Source organism: Carcharodon carcharias, chromosome 5, assembly GCF_017639515.1.
Source record: "Carcharodon carcharias isolate sCarCar2 chromosome 5, sCarCar2.pri, whole genome shotgun sequence".
Classification (NCBI taxonomy): domain Eukaryota; kingdom Metazoa; phylum Chordata; class Chondrichthyes; order Lamniformes; family Lamnidae; genus Carcharodon; species Carcharodon carcharias.
The window spans coordinates 40,345,513-40,365,774 of record NC_054471.1 but is presented as its reverse complement, the minus strand read 5'-3'; the positions used below and the strand labels follow the sequence as shown (position 1 = coordinate 40,365,774).

Genomic DNA, 20,262 nt, shown 5'->3' with positions numbered 1-20,262 from the left:
ACTGTACCAAGGCTGTAATGAAGTCAGGAACTGAATGGCCTTGGCAGAACCCAAACTGAGCATTAATGAGCAGGTTATTGCTAAGCAAATGCCGCTAGATAGCACTGTTGATGACCCATCCCATTACTTTACTGATGATCGAGAGTATACCGATTGGGTTGGATTTGTCCTGCTCTCTGCGTACAGGACATTGCTGGGCAATTTTCCACATAGCCGGGTGGTTGCCAGTGTTGTAGCTGCACTGGAACAGCTTGGTTAAGGGCGCAAGTTCTGGAGCAAATGTCAAAGAACAAAGAAAAGTACAGCACAGGAGCAGGCCCTTTGGCCCTCCAAGCCTGCGCCAATCATATTGCCCATCAACTAAAACATTTTGCACTTCCAGGGTCCTTATCCCTCTATTCCCATCCTATTCATGTATTTGTCGAGCTGCCTCTTCAGCACCACTATCGTACCTGCTTCCATCATCTCCTCTGGCAGCGAATTCCAGACACTCACTACCCTCTGCATAAAAAACTTGCCCCACACATCTCCTCTATAGTTTTCTCCTCTCACCTTAAATCTATGTCCCCTAGTAATTGACTCTTCCACCCTGGGAAAAAGCTTCTGACTATCAACTCTGTCCATGCCACTCATAATTTTGCAAACTTCTATCAAGTCACCCCTCAATCTTCATCGCTCTACTGAGAACAACCCGAGTTTCTCCAACCTCTCCTCATAGCTAATAACCTCCAGACCAGGCAGCATCTTGGTAAACCTCCTCTGCACCCTCTCCAACGCCTACATATCCTTCTGGTAATGTGGTGACCAGAATTGCATGCAATATTCCAAGTGTGGCCTAAACAAGGTTCTATACAGCTGCATGACTTCCCAGCTTTTATACTCAATACCCTTGCCAATGAAGGCAAGCATGCCATTTCCTTCCTGACTACCTTACCCACCTGCGTTGCCACTTTCAGTGACCTGTGGACCTGTACACCCAGGTCACTCTGCCCATCAATGCACTTAAGGGTTCTGCCATTTACTGCCTGTATTAGACCTAAATGCATTACCTCACATTTGTCTGGATTAAACTCCATCTGCCTTTTCTCCACCCAAGTCTCCAACCGGTCTATATCCCGTTGTATCCTTTGACAATCCTCTTCACTATCTGCAACTCCTCCAACCTTAGTGTCGTCTGCAAACTTACTAATTAGCCCAGTTACATTTTCCTCCAAATCATTTATGTATACTACAAACAGCAAAGGTCCCAGCACTGATCCCTGCAGAACTCCACTAGTCATAGCTCTCCATTCAGAAAAGTACCCTCTATCTTCTATGACCAAGCCAATTCTGTATCCATAGTAAAGAAAGATCAGTTCTGTTAAAGGGTCATGAGGACTCGAAATGTCAACTCTTTTCTTCTCCGCCGATGCTGCCAGACCTGCTGAGTTTTTCCAAGTAATTCTGTTTTTGTTTTGGATTTCCAGCATCCACAGTTTTTTGTTTTTATCTCTGTATCCATCTTGCCAGCTCACCTCTGATCACGTACGACTTTACCTTCTGTACCAGTCTGCCATGTCTTCCGTACTATTGCCAAAATATTGTTGGGGCCCATAGCCTTTGCAGTATCCAGTGCCTTCAGTTTCTTGATATCACGTCAAGTGAATCGAATCAGCTGAAGACTGGCATCTGTGGGACTGGGGACCTCTGGAGGAGGCAGAGATGGATCATTCGCTCGGCACTTTTGGCTGAAGATTGTAGTAAATGCTTCAACTTTATCTTTTGCACTGTTGCGCTGGGCTCCTCCATCATTGAGGATGGAGATATTTGTGGAGCCTCTTTCTCCAGTGAGTTGTTTAATTGTCCACCACCATTCACGACTGGATGTGGCAGGACTGCAGAGCTGTTGGTTGTGGGGTCACTAAGCTCTGTCTATCACTTGCTGCCTATGCTGTTTGGCACAAGAAGTCCCGTGTTATAGCTTCACCAAGTTGACACCTCACTTTTAGGTATGCCTGGTGCTGCTCCTGGCAAGTCCTCCTGCAATCTTCATTGAACCAGGGTTGATCCCCTGGCTTGATGGTAATGGTAGAGTAGGGGATATGCCGGGCCATGAGGTTACAGTTTGTGTTCGAGTACAATTATTCAAACAGTAGCTATATTGCAATCAGATTGTTCTGGAGTTGCAAGTTAAATTATCAACAAACTTTTCATAAATAACTTACAGTACGAATGTAGGTAACAGCCAGTTCAAACAGAATGCCAATATGTGAAGAATGGGAATTTGACCTAACAAAACAATCACCATCCAGCAGGCTAGGAAGTATGCCAGTAACCTGGAATGTTAGAGAGAGAAAAAAATAGAATCTTCTGCTGTTACAGAAACTATATATTAATAGCTTTACTTGTGGATAAATAAAATGCATCTAAGTCTAATCTCTCTGTTGGCATTTATGTTTAATTTTACACAAGATTAATTAACTTACTTTATAAATGAAAGATAAGCCTAACGTTATTTCTGAACTTAATGGATTTGGAAATCTATCTTAATATTCAATCTTCATAATTGAAATGAGAATCCTGATCTATTTTTGCTAATCCAGATGTGCTGAGCAGAAACCTTGGGGCCAGGATAAAAAAAAAGTACAGAGGCACATTTCATTGACACATTGCTAAATTTGTATGTGCAAAATACATTGGCACTGGGGCAGCAATGTCCACATACAAGGAGGCCATCTAAGATAGCAGGAAACTGGGAAGCAATTATATGACAAAGATAAAAGCTGAACTAAATACTGTCGTCGACCAAGAGGTATAAATAACTATATTTAGTGATAAAAATGTCACTATTCGAAGTAAATGCAATCAAATTGTTTGAAAGTCTATAAACCTTATCTTTTGCACTGTCAGTGACTACAATGTCTTTTTTATTTCTTGTTTTTCCCATATATTCTTATCAGATAAGAGTTTATCTCCTTTGTTAATTATTACCTGCCTTTGCAGGACTTCAGCATACCATTGGTCCATAACTTCCATTCCCCAGGGCGTTGTACCCCAGGGAGTGGGGGGGGATATCCCAAAGATGCGCTGGGGAACCCTCCCGGGAAGTCCACACGTAAGGATTACATGGCAATTGCCTGGAAAGTTCAAACTTCCATTGGGCAGCTACCCTGTACTGGGAGCCACCCAATACTCCGAATTAAATCGCAGTCTTCGGATGGTTCGGACTGTCTTACAGCAACAGTTACACAGGAGAAATTAGAAGCTTTAAAACCACTTCTAACTCCTGGGTAACTATAGTACTGACACCGGCCTACCCTCCCACTCAACCACACCCCACCCCTCCACTCCCACTGAGCAGCCATCCCACTGATCAGTCCCCCCACTGGCCACCTGACCTCCCTCTGAACACTCAAACCCCCGTGCCGCCGACTACTGCCGCAACTGACCACTCAACTCACCACCCCCCCCAACTAACCACCAGACCCCCACAACCCAGCCCATCCTATCCAATCACCTTCTCCCAGGCTTCTCAAAGCAGCTGGACCTTTAAATTTACCTCTTTTACGTCAGCCAGAGCCATTAAAAGGGAGTGTGGCTTCCTTTCCCCTGACATTTCTGCCCTAGGCTAAAGACCTCAGGAACCTGCTTCACAGCACTACTCTCAACCAGCCTGAGTCGGAAGGTCAAGCAAGAAAGTTGTGGCTACATTATAGCATAAATAAATAGGAGCGGAGTGGCAATCTGACTGTGATTGCCACTGCACAGATGATATGGCCCTAACATGCCAATGTAGTACTGTGGGTTGCTGCATTGTCAGAGCTATCAGTAAAGATCTTATGAAACTACTTGAAGAAGATCAGGGGCTTTGGCCTTTATTGCAAGGGGATGAAGTATAAAAGTAAGGAAGTCTTGCCACAACTATAAAGGGCATTGGTGAGACAGCAGCTAGAGTACTATGTATAGTTTTGGTCTCTTTATTTACAGAGAGATATAATTGCATTGGAAGCTAGTTCAAAAAAGGTTCACTAGGCTTATTCCTGAGATGAAAGGGATGTCTTTTGAGCAAAAGTTAAGCAGGTTGGGCCTATACCTATTGGTGTTTAAAAGGATGAGATATTGAAACATAAGATGCTGAGGGGGCTTGGCAGGGTAGATGCTGCAAGGAAGGGGAATCTAGAACTAGGGAGCACAATTCAAAATAAGGGATCTCCCTATTAAGACTGAGATGAGGAGGAATTTCTTCTCTCACACGGTTGTTAGTCTTTGGAATTCTCTTCCACAGAGGGCTTTGAAGGCTGGGTCATTGAATATATTCAAGGCTGAGTTAGACAGATTTTTGATTCACGGGGAGTCAAGGGTTGTTGAGAGGGCAGGCAAGAAAATGGAGCTGAAGCTCAATCAGATCAGCCATGATCTTATTGAATGGTGCAGGAGACTTGAGGGGCCTACTTCTGGTTCTATTCCTATGATCTTGACCAACATTTCTCCCTCAACCAAACTTCACCAAAAACCAGGACTCATCATTTATCTCATTGTCTTGTGGGATATTGTGTATAAACTGACTGCATAAAAACTCTTCAAAATAATTCATCGCATGTGTTATTCCTGAAATATGGGATGGTGCTGCATAAAAACATACATTAATCCATATTCTACTTATATGATACGAAAATACTATCGAAGAACATAAGCTATTTGATTAATCAAGGTTTGTCTGCAATTTTGTTAACCATGTTAAGTATTGTTTAAATTCCAATTCCTTGTCCTTTCTCCATAATCAATAAGCACACTTAACTTCTTTCCTCTTTATTCTCAATGTGAACACTTCAACTGATTCTGCGTCCATTGCCTGCGCAGCATTGCATTCCACGTTTTTATAATTTGAAAGGGACCTTGGGGCATACGGGTACACATCATTGAAGCTGGCAGCTCAGACTGAGAAAGCAGTTACTCAGGCATACAGAATCCAGGGCTTTATAAATAGAGGCATAGAGTACAAAAGCGAGGGAGTTATGATGACCCTTTATAAAACACTGGTCCCACCATAACTGGATTACTGCGTCCAATTGTGGGTACTACACTTTAGGAAGAACGTGAAGGCAATGGAGATTGTGCAGAAAAGATTCACGAGAATGGTTCTGGAGATAAAGAGATTTCAGTTATGTGCACAGAACAGTGAAGCTGGGGCTGTTCTCCTTAGGGAAGAGCAGGTAGAGAGGAGATTTGATAAAGGTGTTGAAGATCACAGGCAGAATTTTATGTTCCCCCTCCGGCGGGTTTGTAAGTGGGGCTGGAGGGGGGTTGGGACTTGCTGTAAAATTTATCGGATAGCCTTCCCGCTGGACTCATGCCTGCCCTGACCTCTGCAATTTTATGCTGGGACGGATGGCGCCTAGGCCAGCCTGCTCGCCTTACCCCAATTGGGGCCTTTAAGTGACCAATTATTGACCACTTAAGGGCCGTTTCTCACCCAGCCTCAATTTTCAGGCTGGCAGGTGTTCAGAGGCAGGGGGCAGCGCAAGGAGTAACCTTGTTCAGGCTTCAACCAGGGAGGGGGTTGGGGTGTGCTCCTCCATCAGCAGCCTCCTTTTAACACTGGCACCACCCCCCCCGCCACCTAAAAGGTCTCACCCCTGCAGGTGCTCCCTCACCACACCCCTCCACCTCTCCACTATTAGATAAGAAATTGGGGCAGGAGTAGACCATACGGTCTGATGCACCTCCTCCACCATTCACTACAATCATGGTGGACCTTCAGTTTCAATTCCATTTTCCTCCCCATATCCCTTGATTCCCTGAGACACCAAAAATCTATGTACCTCAGCCTTAAATATGTTCAACAATAGGTATCCACAACGTTTTGGGGTAGGGAATTCTAAAGATTCACAACCCTTTGAGTGAAGAAATTTCTCCTCATCTCAGTCTTTAATAATTCGGCTCCTTATCCTGAGACTGTGCCCAGTGTTCTAGATTCCCCGTGTACCTTTAGTTCATTTTCCTTCAAACACAAGTCAAAGCCATTCTTAAATATTGACACAGGCTCTGTTTTATCACTTAAATCTGGTAGTGCATTCCACTGCCTCACAACCCTGTTTTAAAAAAACTAGTGAAAAGTAAACCTACTCTTGGAGAAAAATTCCATGTTTTGGGATTCTTCAGTTGCCAGGTTGCTCTGATCGTATGTATATTGCTGAGAACCTGGAACACAGAAACAATGAAAAACAATGAACAAGTACTAGTTATAGTGTGTAATATGGAAAAATTGCTACCGGTTTGTTTACACACACACACACACACACACACAGAGGAAAGTTAAGGGCTGGGAAAGACCAGCTGTTTTATCATCAACCTTCATGGGCGCAACTCAGCATCATGATCCCCAATGCACTCCACCCACCTGCAGCCACATAATATGGGAGAAGAATACAGATAGAAAAAAAATCCATGCCAAATTGCAGAGTAAAACAGAGCAAATTCCTCTCCAACTCCCAAAAACAATCAAAGAAAATTCCAGAAGACATGTCCAAGATCCCACCTACCCTTTGTAAGCTGTAATATCAGGACAGCTAGTGACTTGTCCAGCTCTTTATAAGACATTTGCAGTAAATCTACAGTCACTGCGCAAACCAACAACTTCTTCCAAAGGCCAATGATCTTCTCTGCAAAGTCCTGGATTTTGGCAGAGTTACGGAGACAGCGCAGATATTTTAAAATGATGGGAGATAACCAGATTTGGAAGTTCTGCTCCCATTTCTGACAGATCCCATTTTTGCTGGTAGTGAAAAGGGGACAGGGTGTGATTCATATGAGGGAAACACAAACTCAGCGGGATCATTTGAACTCAGCTGAATTCAAACTGACCCCATTTTTGCTGTAACAAGGGCCTCAGCCCACAGTGTGGGAGTCACAAATTTATCAAGTAGATGTAGATGCTCTTGAAGGGTCTATAAGGTCTGCTGAACTATCATGATGTGAAGTTATTTAAATCCCCATCCCTTTAAAAATTAAAAAAACACTGTGTGTCAGCGAAAGGTTAAAAAAAAAAACACTGTTCTATAAGTTGCAACAGCTATTTGTTGAAATTTCTCCAAGGACTAACGTTATATCATTACTATTGCTTGACTGTTCACCACAACCCTATAATTATCTCGGGTTGGGGGCGGGTTCACTGTTGGATTACAGATCAAAAAGGTTATTGCAGAGAAGGTTCATTTGACTGATTCCTGGGATGAGAAGGGGTTCTCTTATGAGAAATGATTGGACAGGTTGGGCTTGCATCCATTGAAGTTTAAAAGAATGAGGGCTGATCCTATTGGAACATAAAAAATCCTGAGGGGACTTGACAGGGTAGATACCAGGAGAATGTTTCCACTTGTGAGAGAGACTAGAATTAGAAGGCGCAGTTTAAAAATAAAGGGAATCCCATTTAAGACAGAGATATTTTTTCGCTGTGTGTCGTTAGTCTATGGAATTCCCTTCCCCAGACAGCAATGGAGGCAGGGTCATTTAATATTTTTAAGGCTGAGTTGGAGAGATTCTTAAGTGGCAAGGGAGTCAAAGGATATAGGGGATAGACAGGAAAGTATAGACCACAATCAGATAAGGCACCATCTTTTCAAATGGTGGAGCAGGCTCGAGAGGCCAAATGGCCTACTCCTGCTCCGAATTAGTTTTCTCTGATATGGGGTTGGGAAGTAAGCAAGCAGGAAGATAGTAGCTCATCACTAAGGGTAACTCAAGAGAGAGTTTAAGCTTGGGAAGTTGATGAGTGACGGAATTCAGTGCAGTGAGGTAAGTGGTACCATTCTGACCTTTTACAGAAAAGGAGTGGGCCAGGAGAGGGAGCTGGAGACCAGCAGTGAGATAGGAGATCTGAAACGGAAGCATTAATTGGATGAGCAGAGAGGTGAAAGATTGGTGTTTTAAATTCTTTTTTTTTCTCTAAATGAGGGCAGTAGTTTAAATCGTTACTGTGGAGATATAAGTATTGCATTAAATTTGTAGCTTAATTGTTAAACCACTTTACATACTACAGATAATCGCTGAATGATATTTCTAAACTTAATTAGTTAAATAAAACACAATAAAGATAGCAGCATAGGAAATGTAGTGAAGCTGTAGCATGTGGGAGCTGGTGGACACCCATGTGATCCACAGCAACCACATCTGCACTAAGCGTCCACAGCTTGAGGAACTCAGGCTCGGAGTTGATGAGCTGGAGTGTGAGTTTCAGACACTGCCAAGCGTCAGAGTGAGAAAGTTACCTGGACACTTTGCTCCAGGAGGCAGTCACACCCTTTAGGCTAGGTGCTTCGAATATGGTCCGCAGTCACGCCCTCCTCTCTCTAACTGTGTGAGGCAGGTATGGGGATCCAGAAAGTAGCACTGTGGGAGATCACAGCCCCTGCAATTGTCAAACGGTTTCAAGGTTCTTGCAGCTTGTGTGAACGAGAGCAGGGACTGCAGAGAGGAGAAGCAGGCTGACTACAGCATTGTGGTGCAGAGAGCCATTCAAGCGGGGGTAGTTAAACGGATTGTAGTTATAGTTGGTGGCACTGTAGTTAAGGGGTTAGATACGGTTCTCTGCAGCCAAGAACATGAAACCCAAAGGCTGTGCTAGGGTTAAGGACATTTCCTCAGAGTTCAAGAGGTACTAGGAGTTGGGGGGGAAGGATAAGACCATAAGACACAGAGGCAGAAATTAGGCCATTTGGCCCATCGAGTCTGCTCCACCATTCAATCATGGCTGATAAATTTCTCAACCTCATTCTCCCGCCTTCTCCCCATAACTTTTGATCCCCTTACCAATCAAGAACCTATCTATCTCGGTCTTAAATACACTCAATGACCTGGCCTCCACAGCCTTCTGTGACAATGAATTCCATAGATTCACCACTTTCTAGCTAAAGAAGTTTCTCCTCATCTCTGTTCTAAAAGGTCTTCCCTTTACTCTAAGGCTATGCCCTCGGGTCCTAGTCTCTCCTACTAATGGAAACATCTTCCCCACATCCATTCTATCCAGGCCTTTCACTATTCTGTAAGTTTCAATCAGATCACCCCTTATCCTTCTAATCTCCATTGAGTATAGACCCAGAGTCCTCAAACATTCCTCATATGCTAAGCCTATCATTCCTGGGATCATTCTCGTGAACCTCCTCTGGACCCTCTCCAGGGCCAGAACATCCTTCCTGAGATACAGGGCCCAAAATTGATCACAATATTTTAAATATGGTATGACCAGACCCTTATAAAGCCTCAGCAGCACATCCCTGCTTTTATATTCTAGTCCTTTCGAAATAAATGCCAACATTGCATTTGCCTTCCTAACTACCGCATCAACCTGCAAGTTAACCTTAAGAGAATCCTGGACCAGGACTCCCAAGTCCCTTTGCACTCCAGATTTGTGAATTCTCTCCCCATTTAGAAAATAGTCCTTGCCTCTATTCTTCCTACCAAAGTGCATGACCTCACACTTCCCCACGTTGTATTCCATCTGCCACTTCTTTGCCCATTCTCCTAACCTGTCCAAATCCTTCTGCAGCCTCCCCGCCTCCTCAATACTACCTGTCCCTCCACCTATCTTTGTATCATCTGCAAACTTAGCCAGGATGCCCGCAGTTCCTTCATCTAGATCATGTTGTGGTGGTCTACGTGGGTGCCAATGATATAAGTAGGAGTAAGAAAGAGGTTCTGCCAAGAGAGTATGAATAGCTGGAGATAAATTAAAAATCAGAACCACAAAAGTGAACCATGAACAAACTGGCATAGGGGAATTTTTTTAATTCATTCATGGGATGTGTGCATCGCTGGCTAGGCCAGCATTTATTGCTCATTCCTAATTGCCCTTGTTGAGAGGGCATTTAAGAGTCAACTACATTGCTGTGGATCTGGAGTCACATGTAGACCAGGCCAGGTACAGATGGCTGATTTTCTCCCCTAAAGCATATTAGTGAATCAGATGGACTTTTACGACAATCAGCAAAGGTGTTGTGCCCATCTCATCAGACTTTTAATTCTAGATTTTTTTTAAATCAAATTCAAATTTCACCATCAGCCGTGGTGAGATTCGAACCTGGGTTCCCAGAACATTACCCTGGGTCTTTGGAATACTAGCCCAGTGACAATACCACTATGCGTGGCTCAAAGACTGGTGTGGGAGAAATAGGTTTTGATACATGGGGCACTGGCACCAATACTGGGGAAAAAGGGAGCTGTACCATTGGGAAACCCTTTACCTGAATCGCTCTGAGACCAGTGTCCTGGTGAATCATGTGACTAGGGCTGTAGAGAGAACTTTAAACTAAATTGTGGGGGAGGGGTTCAAGATAAAGAGAAAGGACAAGCCAATAGTGCAGGCTAATGATACAAGCTTTTTTTTTTTCTTTATTGATTCATGGAATTGGGTGTCACTGGCTGGGCCAACATTTATTAGCCATCCCTAATTGGCCTTGAGAAGGTTGTGGTGAGCTGCCTTCTTGAACCACTGCAGTCCATGTGGTGTAGGTGCACCCACAGTGCAGTTAGAGAGGGAGTTACAAGATTTTGATCCAGTGAAAGTGAAGGAACAGCGATATATTTCAAAGTCAGGATGGTGAGTGGCTTGGAGAGGGAAATTCCAAGTGGTGCTATTCCTATGTGTCTGCTGCCTTTGTCCTTCTAGATGGTAGCGGTCATGAGATCAGAAGGTGCTATCTAATGAGCCTTGGTGAGCTCCTGCAGTGCATCATGTAGGTGGTACACACTGCTGCCACTGTGCATTAGTGGTTGCGGGAGTGAGTATTTGTGGATGTGATGCCAATCAAGCGGGCTATTTTGTCCTGGATGGTATCAAGCTTCTTGAGTATTGTTGGAGCTGCACTCATCCAGGCAATTGGAGAGTATTCCATCACACTCCTGACCTGTCCCTTGTGGATGTAGGTGGACAGGCTTTGGGGAGTCAGGAGGTGAGTTAATCACCAAAGGATTCAAAGTCTCTGACCTGCTCTTGTAGCCATTTATTTATAGTATTTATATGGCTAGTCCAGTTCAGTTTCTGGTCAATGGTAACCCCCAGTGGTAATGCCACTGAATGTGAAGGGGCGATGGCTAGATTCTCTCTTTTTGGAGCTGGTCATTGCGTGACACTTGTCAAAGTGAATGTTACTGCTGTGAATGTTATTTGCCACTTGTAAGCCCAAGCCTGGATATTGTCCAGGTCTTGCTGCCTTTGGACATGGACTGCTTCAGTATCTGAGGAGTCGCGAATGACACTGAACGCTTTGCAATCATCAGCAAACATCCCCACTCCTGACCTTATGATGGAAGGTAGGTCATTGATGATGAAGAAGCTGAAGATGGTTGGGCCTAGGGTACTACACTGAGGAACTCCTGGAACTGAGATGATTGACCTCCAACAGCCACAACCATCTTGGCTTGGACTCTTAAGCTTGGACTCTTAAGCTTGGACTCTTAAGCTTGGACTCTTAAGCTTGGACTCTTAAGCTTGGACTCTTAAGCTTGGACTCTTAAGCTTGGACTCTTAAGCTTGGACTCTTAAGCTTGGACTCTTAAGCTTGGACTCTTAAGCTTGGACTCTTAAGCTTGGACTCTTAAGCTTGGACTCTTAAGCTTGGACTCTTAAGCTTGGACTCTTAAGCTTGGACTCTTAAGCTTGGACTCTTAAGCTTGGACTCTTAAGCTTGGACTCTTAAGCTTGGACTCTTAAGCTTGGACTCTTAAGCTTGGACTCTTAAGCTTGGACTCTTAAGCTTGGACTCTTAAGCTTGGACTCTTAAGCTTGGACTCTTAAGCTTGGACTCTTAAGCTTGGACTCTTAAGCTTGGACTCTTAAGCTTGGACTCTTAAGCTTGGACTCTTAAGCTTGGACTCTTAAGCTTGGACTCTTAAGCTTGGACTCTTAAGCTTGGACTCTTAAGCTTGGACTCTTAAGCTTGGACTCTTAAGCTTGGACTCTTAAGCTTGGACTCTTAAGCTTGGACTCTTAAGCTTGGACTCTTAAGCTTGGACTCTTAAGCTTGGACTCTTAAGCTTGGACTCTTAAGCTTGGACTCTTAAGCTTGGACTCTTAAGCTTGGACTCTTAAGCTTGGACTCTTAAGCTTGGACTCTTAAGCTTGGACTCTTAAGCTTGGACTCTTAAGCTTGGACTCTTAAGCTTGGACTCTTAAGCTTGGACTCTTAAGCTTGGACTCTTAAACATTTTTTCTAGAGAAATGTGTTCCTGGATGTGACAGAAAGGGACAGAGCATACAAACATAAGTGTGCCTCAGCAAATAAAGTCAGTGGAAGCAAAAACGGTAAAAAGACTGAATTAAAGGCTCTTCCTTTGAATGCTCGCAGCATTCATAACAAGATGGATGAATTGGTAGCACAAACAGAAATGAATGAGTATGATATAATAGTCATTACAGAGACAGAGGGCTGAATTTTTCCATCGGCGAGAAGGGGGCAGGGCCCGCTCACCGACGCGAAAATGACGCAGGATGAGTTCGGGGGGGAATTCCCGACGTCATCCCGCCCCATTTAAATCTTCAGGAAGGCAGGGGCACAGCGCGATCAGCTGTCTGCCCACCGACCTGTCAATGGCCAATTGAGGCCATTGACAGGAAAATTAAAACAATTAAAGGACCTGCCCATCCAACCTTAAGGTTGGTGGGCAGGCCAGGAGCCACGGCGGGCTTCTGAAAAAACATGTAACCTCATCCACCGGTGGGATGAGGTTTCATGTCGGTTTTAAAAAAGTTTATTAAAGTTTTTGTGCAATTTATTAACATGCCCCATCTTGTGTGACATTGTCACATGAGGGGGACATGTTAATGATTTTTTAATTTTTCTACATTTAAAGTTTGAAAACCTTTCAGCGATCTCTCTGAGACAGTTAAGGGTGGTATCAAATTGAAAGAAAAGGCATACAATGCTGCAAAGATCAATGGTAAGTCAGAGGATTGAGAAAGTTTTACAAACCAACAAAGGATGACTAAAAAATTATATTTTTAAATTCATTCTTTCACAGGTCTGAGCATCACTGGCGAGGGAGAAATTGGAGTACGACGGAAAACTAGCAAGAAATATAAAAACAGACAGTAAAAGCTTCTACAAGTATATAAAAAGGAAAAGAAGAGCTAAAGTGAGCACTGGTCCCTTAGAGAGTGAGACTGGGGAATTAATAATATGGATAATGAGAAGTGAGGAAACAGCAGATGGACAAGGGCAGCAGATAGATGGGAACACCACCACCTGAAAGTTCCCCTCCAAGTCATTCCCCATCCTGACTTGGAAACATATCACCGTTCCTTCACTGTTGCTGGGTCAAAATCCTAGAACTCCCTTCCTAACAGCACAGAGTGTACCTACACCACATGGACCACCATCAAGAAGGCAGCTCACCACCACCTTCTCAAGGGCAACTAGGGATGAGCAATAAATGCTGGCCCAGCCAGTGAAGCTCACATCCAGTGTATGGATTAAAAAAAGTTTCAGGTTGGCAAATTCACCAGTGGAGGGATCAGCGCTGGGGCCTCAACTACTTGGGTATAAGGACTGACTGTGTTGTAGCCAAATTTGCTGATGATATGAAGATAGATGGGAAAGCAAATTGTGAGGAGGATACAAAGAGTCTGTAGAGGGATATGAATTGGTTAAGTGATTGGGCAAGAGTTTGACAAATAAAGTATAATGTGGGAAAATGTGAGAATGTCAATTTGGCAGGAAGAAAAGAAAAGCAGAGTACTATTTAAATTGTGAGAGACTGCAGAATGCTGCAGCACAGAAGGACCTGAGTGTCCTTGTACATGAACCACAAGAAGTCAGCATATAGTTACAGCAAATAATTAAGAAGGCAAATGCAATGTTGGCCTTTATTGCAAGGGGGATGGAGTATAAAAGTAGGGAAGTTTTGCAACAACTGTAGAGGACATTGGTGAGATCAGACCTGAGTACTGTGTGCTGTTTTGGTCACCTTACTTAAGGAGACACAGTTGCATTGGAGGCAGTTCAGAGAAGATTCATTAGGCTTATTCCTGGAATGAAATGGTTATCTTATAAGGAAAGGTTGTGCAGGTTGTGCCTATACTCATTGGAGTTAAGAAAAATGACAGATGATCTCAATGAAACATATACGATTCTGAGGGAGCTTGACAGGGTAAATGTTGAGAGCATGTTTCCCCTCATGGGGGAATATATTACTTGGAGGCACAGTTTAAAAATAAGAGGTCGCCCATTTGAGATGGAGATAAAGAGGAATTTCCTCTCTCAGAGGGCTGTTAGTGTTTGGAATTCTCTCCCCCAGCGAGCAGTGGAGGCTAGGTCATTAAATATATTCAAGGCCGAGTTAGGTTTTTTATTGACAAGAGAGTCAAGGGTTTTGGGGAACAGGTTGGAAAGTTGAGTTAAGGCCACATCAGATCAGCTATGACCTTACTAACTGGTGGAGCAAGCTTGAGGGGCTGAATGGTCTACTCCTATTTCTTTTGTTCTTACACAATAGGAGTTTGTTTCAGGAAATTAAGCACCTGAGGAGATATAAAAGTTGTGAATGGACTTTCATGAATGGGAGTGTTTTTATATTATTTGAAGGCTGTAATAGATATTACATCTCAAAAGCGAAAATCCAGGCCAAATAGTTTAAACACATGGTCAATCTGGTTCTTTCATTATTTTATAAACCTCAATCAAATCTTCTTGAAATCTAGAATTTTAAAATGTAAGAGGACCCACTTCTCCCAGCCTATTATTTAGGTAAGGAAAGGTATTTAAAATTAGGTATGAATCTAGGTAGCAGATTTCCTCAACCTTTTCCAGGGCCTCTATATCACCCACCATGTGAAGGGACCAAAACTGAAAACAGTATTCTGTATGAGGCCTAACCAAGGCCTTGTGCACAGGAGTTTAGTGTCTTTTGTTTTGTATGGTTCATTCTCGGAATACATCCTAATAGGCTAAATGCTTTTCCAACAGTTACAAACGTTTGGAGATTAATGTTCTACAACACCTAGGTCTTTTCCCTGCTAAGCAGTCATTTATTTAGAAATCTGCATGGTGTATACATTCTTAGCATTAGCTCTACCCATGTGCTTAACACTGTATTTATCTATATTAAATGCCATTTGTTGAAAAGCATACCTTCACCCATTATATCAAGATCTAATTTCCTCACCTAAGGTCCAAAGACCTACAAACTTGAAGCATTTACCCCACAAAAGCTCAAAGAATTAACCTGTCTTTACTCTTCTCAGTTGGTGATGAACCCACTGTGCATTTCCAATATATTGTTTTTATTTCAGATTTTCAGTATTTGCAGCTTTAATTTTTTTCTCTGCCATAAAACATGGCTAATTTGTTATTACATACATTCTTTTTCAAAGTGTGACCTTCTATTTTCGATCAATCACACTGAAACCTAAAGGTAAACCAATTTCTCAGCAGTGAAAATTAGTTCTGTTAACAGCTAAAATAAATGTAAACTGCCTAAAACAAAATGATTTAAAGAGATGTTAACTCAGCTGTTTCTCATTTTCCTCACATTCGTGGTTTTACTTTTCACTACTATTCCTATTTATTATTTTTAAACTTCAAAATATAAAAAAATGCCACTGCACCTATTTTCCTCCACTTCTTTCCCCAACTCCACTCTTAACAGGTGGAAAAAATATCCAAAAAAATAGTTGGCTAAGTACCATTTCCAAAACGTTTTTTTTTAGCTAATCAAGGCCTGAAACTTCAAAGATTGGTTCTAGGAGCAGAAAATGAATCCTTGGCAGGAGTCCCAAACATCAAACACCTAAGTCACAGGATGATATTTAATGGCAGCGGTGGGGGTTTTTCCGCCAGCTGGAAATCCATCGAGAGTCCCAGGTCATCTCTTTTAGGATAGGCCTGTCGCATTAAGTCCAGGCACTTAACTGGACAGTGGCAGGCTACCCCTGGGATCAAGGACCGTGGGGTCGGAAGTCCCGCCTGCTGAGAGCTGCCAATCAATAAGCTGTCCTTTGCTCAGCAGCGCCACTGGGGGAGGCAGTGCCTTCTGCTGGTAATGCACCCATCCAAAGCTCAGGATCACTGAGGGCCACAGCTACAGCTGAATGATGGCAGAAGTGGAGAGTTGCTGGAGAGGAGAGTTGGCAGGAAGGATGGAGGGTGACTCTCAGCAGGCACCCCATTCTGATGCCAGGTTCTTTGATCAGGCACTGAGTGCCTTTGAACAAAGATCTGCCCTGGAAACCTGTAAGCAACCCTGACAAGAGTTTGATTTTCAAATTTCCCGCATGGTAAGTCCTCCACCCACTGCTGAGTGAATTCATGCCCCAGATTTAGTCAGGGTAGAGACGGGAAGGCAGCCACCCAGTCGCCACCCCTCACACCTGATGAAATGTGCCCCCACCCCCAAATTCGCCTTGACGGACGGCATTAAATTCCATCATAATCATCATGGCACTGGAGGCCGCTATTCGGTTCATCGAGTCCACACTGGCTATCTTCTCTGTGGCAGCAGGGTGTTTTTTCATTTACTACATTAGTGATCTCCTCAAAAATTCAACTACGATAGACATAACTTACGCTTTACAAATCCATGTTATCTCTTTATATTCAGTTCATTTTTCCCCCCAAATGTTCATTCACTCTGTTCTGAATAACTTCCCACAACAGCCATTAGAGTGTAATTTTCTATAATTAAGATTTATAATTTCTTGTATCCCTTTCCAACCCTTCTTAAATACTGGAGTAACACTGGCAATTTCCCAATCCAATAGGACAATACCTGAATCAAGAGAATTTTGGAAAATTATTGCTGAAGCATCTACAATTTCCTCACTTACTTCTTACCTTAGAATGGAATCATCAAGTTGCAGGTTCAAGTTCCACTAGCAACTTGAGTACAAAATCTAGGCTGAGACTCCAGTGCAGTACCAGGGAGCACTGCACTGTTGGAGGTGTCATCTTTTGGATGAAACATTAAATTAAATCATAAAAGGTCCCAACTTATTAAAGCAAAGATCAAGGGAGTTCTCCCTGATGCCTAAGCCAATGTGTATCCCCAACCAATATCTCTAAAACTTTATCTGATCTTTATCCCAAAGCTATTTGTAGGAGCTACTTATGTGCAATTTGACTTCATTCCATTCCTACATCCCAACTGCAATTAAACTTTTTTAATGCAAGTAACTGATTGGCTATAAAGCACGTTGGGACCCCTTGCATTTGTGAAGGGCTTTTTACAAATGGAAGTCTTTCTTTTATTGGCTCCATTTCAGGCATATGATCCTTGCTACCCACACGTCCTCTTAGCAGTCTATCCAGGTGACACTTTGTGCCCAGGTGATACAGACAACATTCTGCACTATAGAATTCACTATAAATGAAGGATTTAACTAGTAGGTGACTTACCCTTTGTCCATCAAAAAGGCAGAAACGAATCTGCCTGCTTAGCGCCTGGACAGCAGGCCCAGGCAAAGGAACCATTCTACAGCTCCACAACGTAAACATGTATGATATATGTGTCTTCCTCGGCCGGACCTACAGATATCAAAAGAAATTAAATGATAACCTCATTTTGGTAAAATATATATGAATGTTTATTCATTCCTTCCTCTCCAGAAGCTGGATTAAGGTTCTATGAATATCAGTTTCAGTCATATTAAGTTGTCCAAGTGACCTTTCTTCTCATGTGAACCTACACTGTATGTTGAGGGATGCATTTTGAGCATGAAAAACATCATTTGTACTTGTGGTGTGATATTAAACCAAAACTGTTCCGGTTAGGGATAAATATCACTAGCACCATCGGAAGAAATATTTCAGCCAATCTGCCTTCAACCAATACAACACTAAAATAAACCAGAGATACTCATCATTCATTTTATTGCTGTTTGTAGGGTCTTGTGAAAACAACATGGTTACCATGTTTTCCTGCATATCGCTTCTACTAGAAAATAAATTATTTTTGCAAAGCACTTCAAGTGTTTTGATGGGATATGGCATTGAACAAATCAAGCATTATTTATATATCACATATAGTCCTTGCTCTACAATCATTTTCCACTGTGACCAAGAACACCATGATAAATAGTGTTTAACCAATTTATTGGAGTTCTTTGAAGGAGTAGCAAGTTCCGTGGATAAAGGGGAACCAGTGAATGTACTGTACTTAGATTTTCAGAAGGCATTTGATAAGGCGCCTCAACAAAGGTTATTGGGGAAAATAAAAACTCAGTGTCGGGGGTAACATATTGGCATGGACAGAAGATTGGTTAGCTAACAGGAAAAACAGTTGGCATAAGTGGCTCATTTTCTGGTTGGCAGAATGTGACGAGTGGTGCGCCACAGGGATCAGTGCTGGGGCCTCAACTCTTTATAATTTATATAAATGATTTGGATGAAAGGACCAATGGTATGGTTACTAAATTTGCTGATGATTTGAAGATAGGTAGGAAAGTAAGTTGTAAAGAGGATATAAGGAGGCTATAAAAGGATATAGATAGGTTAGGTGAGTGGGCAAAGAACTGGCAAATGGAATATAATGTGGGACAATGTGAGGTTGTCCATTTTAGCAGGATAAATAAATAAAGAAGCATATTATCTAAACGATGAGAGATTGCAGGGCTCTGAGGTGCAGATCTGGGTGTTCTAATGCATGAATCGTAACAGGTTAGTATGCAGGTGCAATACATAATTAACAAAGCCGAGAGAATGTTATTGTTAATTGCAAGGGGAATTGAATACAAGAGTATGGAGGTTATGCTTCAGTTGTACAAGACATTGTTGAGACCACATCTGGAGTACCATGTACAGTATTGGTCTCCTTATTTAAGGCAAGATGCAAATGCATTAGAAGCAGTTCAGAGAAGGTTTGTAGATTAATACCTGGAATTAATGGGTTGTCTTATGAGGAAAGGCTGGACAGGCTAGGCTTGTATTCGCTGGAGTTTAGAAGAGTAAGAGGCAACTTGATTGAAAAATATAAAGATCCTGAGGGAAGTTGACAAGGTGAATGTGAAATGGGTGTTCCGTCTTGTGGGAGAATCTAAAACTTGGGATCACTGTTTCAAAATAACAGGTCATCCATTTAAGACAGAGATGAGGAAAGATTTTTACTCTCGGAGGGTTGAGAGACTTTGGAATTCTCTTCTTCAAAAGATGGTTGAGGCAGAGTCCTTGAATACCTTTAAGGCAGAGGTAGATAGATTCTTGATAAGCAAGGGGGTTAAAAGGTTAATGGAGGTAGACAGGAATGTGAAGTTGAGATTAAAATCAGATCAGCCATGATCTTACTGAATGAAGGAGCAGGTAAGAGGAGCCAAGTGGCCCACTCCTCATCCTAGTTCGTATGTTCATATAAATTATTTTCCTATTATATCTTGGATAAGATAGGAGTATTAAGAAAGAGGAGTGAGGCTAATTAGGGACCAAAATGGGGATTTATGCATGGAGGCAAGGGGCATAGCTGAAATCCTAGACGAATACTCCGCATCTGTCTTTATCAAAAAAGATGCTGCTGCACAGGTCATGATGAAAGAGGGGGTAGTACAGATACTTGAAGGCTGTAAAACTGATAAGGATTGGATAGGTTGTATGTGCTTGAAGTTGATAAGGCACCAGAACTGGGTAAGATGCATCCAAAGATACTGAGGGAAGTGAGAGTGGAAACTGCAGAGGCCATAATTTTCCAATCTTCCATAGAGGACTGGAGAATTGCAAATGTTACACCCTTGTTCAAAATAGGGTGTAAAGATAAGCCCTACAACCACAGGCCAGTCAGTTTAACCTTGATGACAAAGCTTTTAGAAACGACAATGCAGGACAAAATTAATAGTAATTTGGGCAAATGCAGGTAAAAGAAGGAAAATCAGCATGGATTTATTGAGGGAAAATCGTGGTTAACTAATTTGCTTGAGTTTTTTGATGAGGCAACAGGCAGGACTGATGAGATTAATGCATTTGATGTGGTGAATATGAATTTCCAAAAGGCATTTGATAAAAGTGCCACACAACAGACTTGTGAGCAAAGTTAGAATTCAACTCGACTGTCTTGGGATGAAGAGGTTATTTTTTGAGGAAAGAGTAGACAAGTTGGACCTGTATCCATTGCAGTTTAGAAGAATGAGAGGTGATCTTATTGAAATAAGATTCTGACGGGATTTGACAGGGTGGGAGAGAGTAGAACTAGGGAACACTTTAAAAACAAGGGTCTCCCATTTAAGATGGAGGTGAGGAGAATTTACCTCTCTGAGGGTCACTAGTCTGTGGAATTCTCTTCCCAGAGAGCAGTGGACGCAGGGTTATGAAT

General features: G+C 42.5%; 1 protein-coding gene across 3 annotated transcripts in view; it reads right to left on the bottom strand.

Annotated features, from left to right (window-relative positions):
* The window catches only part of nphp1 (nephronophthisis 1), a 172,054-nt gene that overhangs the window by 86,607 nt on the left and 65,185 nt on the right, over window positions 1-20,262 (bottom strand). For all 3 annotated transcript variants that reach the window (XM_041188671.1, XM_041188674.1, XM_041188672.1), the window contains exons 11-13: window positions 17,364-17,492; window positions 6,106-6,180; window positions 2,205-2,315 (exon numbers count right to left, since the gene is read on the bottom strand). In XM_041188671.1, the coding sequence (XP_041044605.1) occupies window positions 2,205-2,315; window positions 6,106-6,180; window positions 17,364-17,492 (315 nt within the window). The remainder of the gene's footprint in view (window positions 1-2,204; window positions 2,316-6,105; window positions 6,181-17,363; window positions 17,493-20,262) is intronic.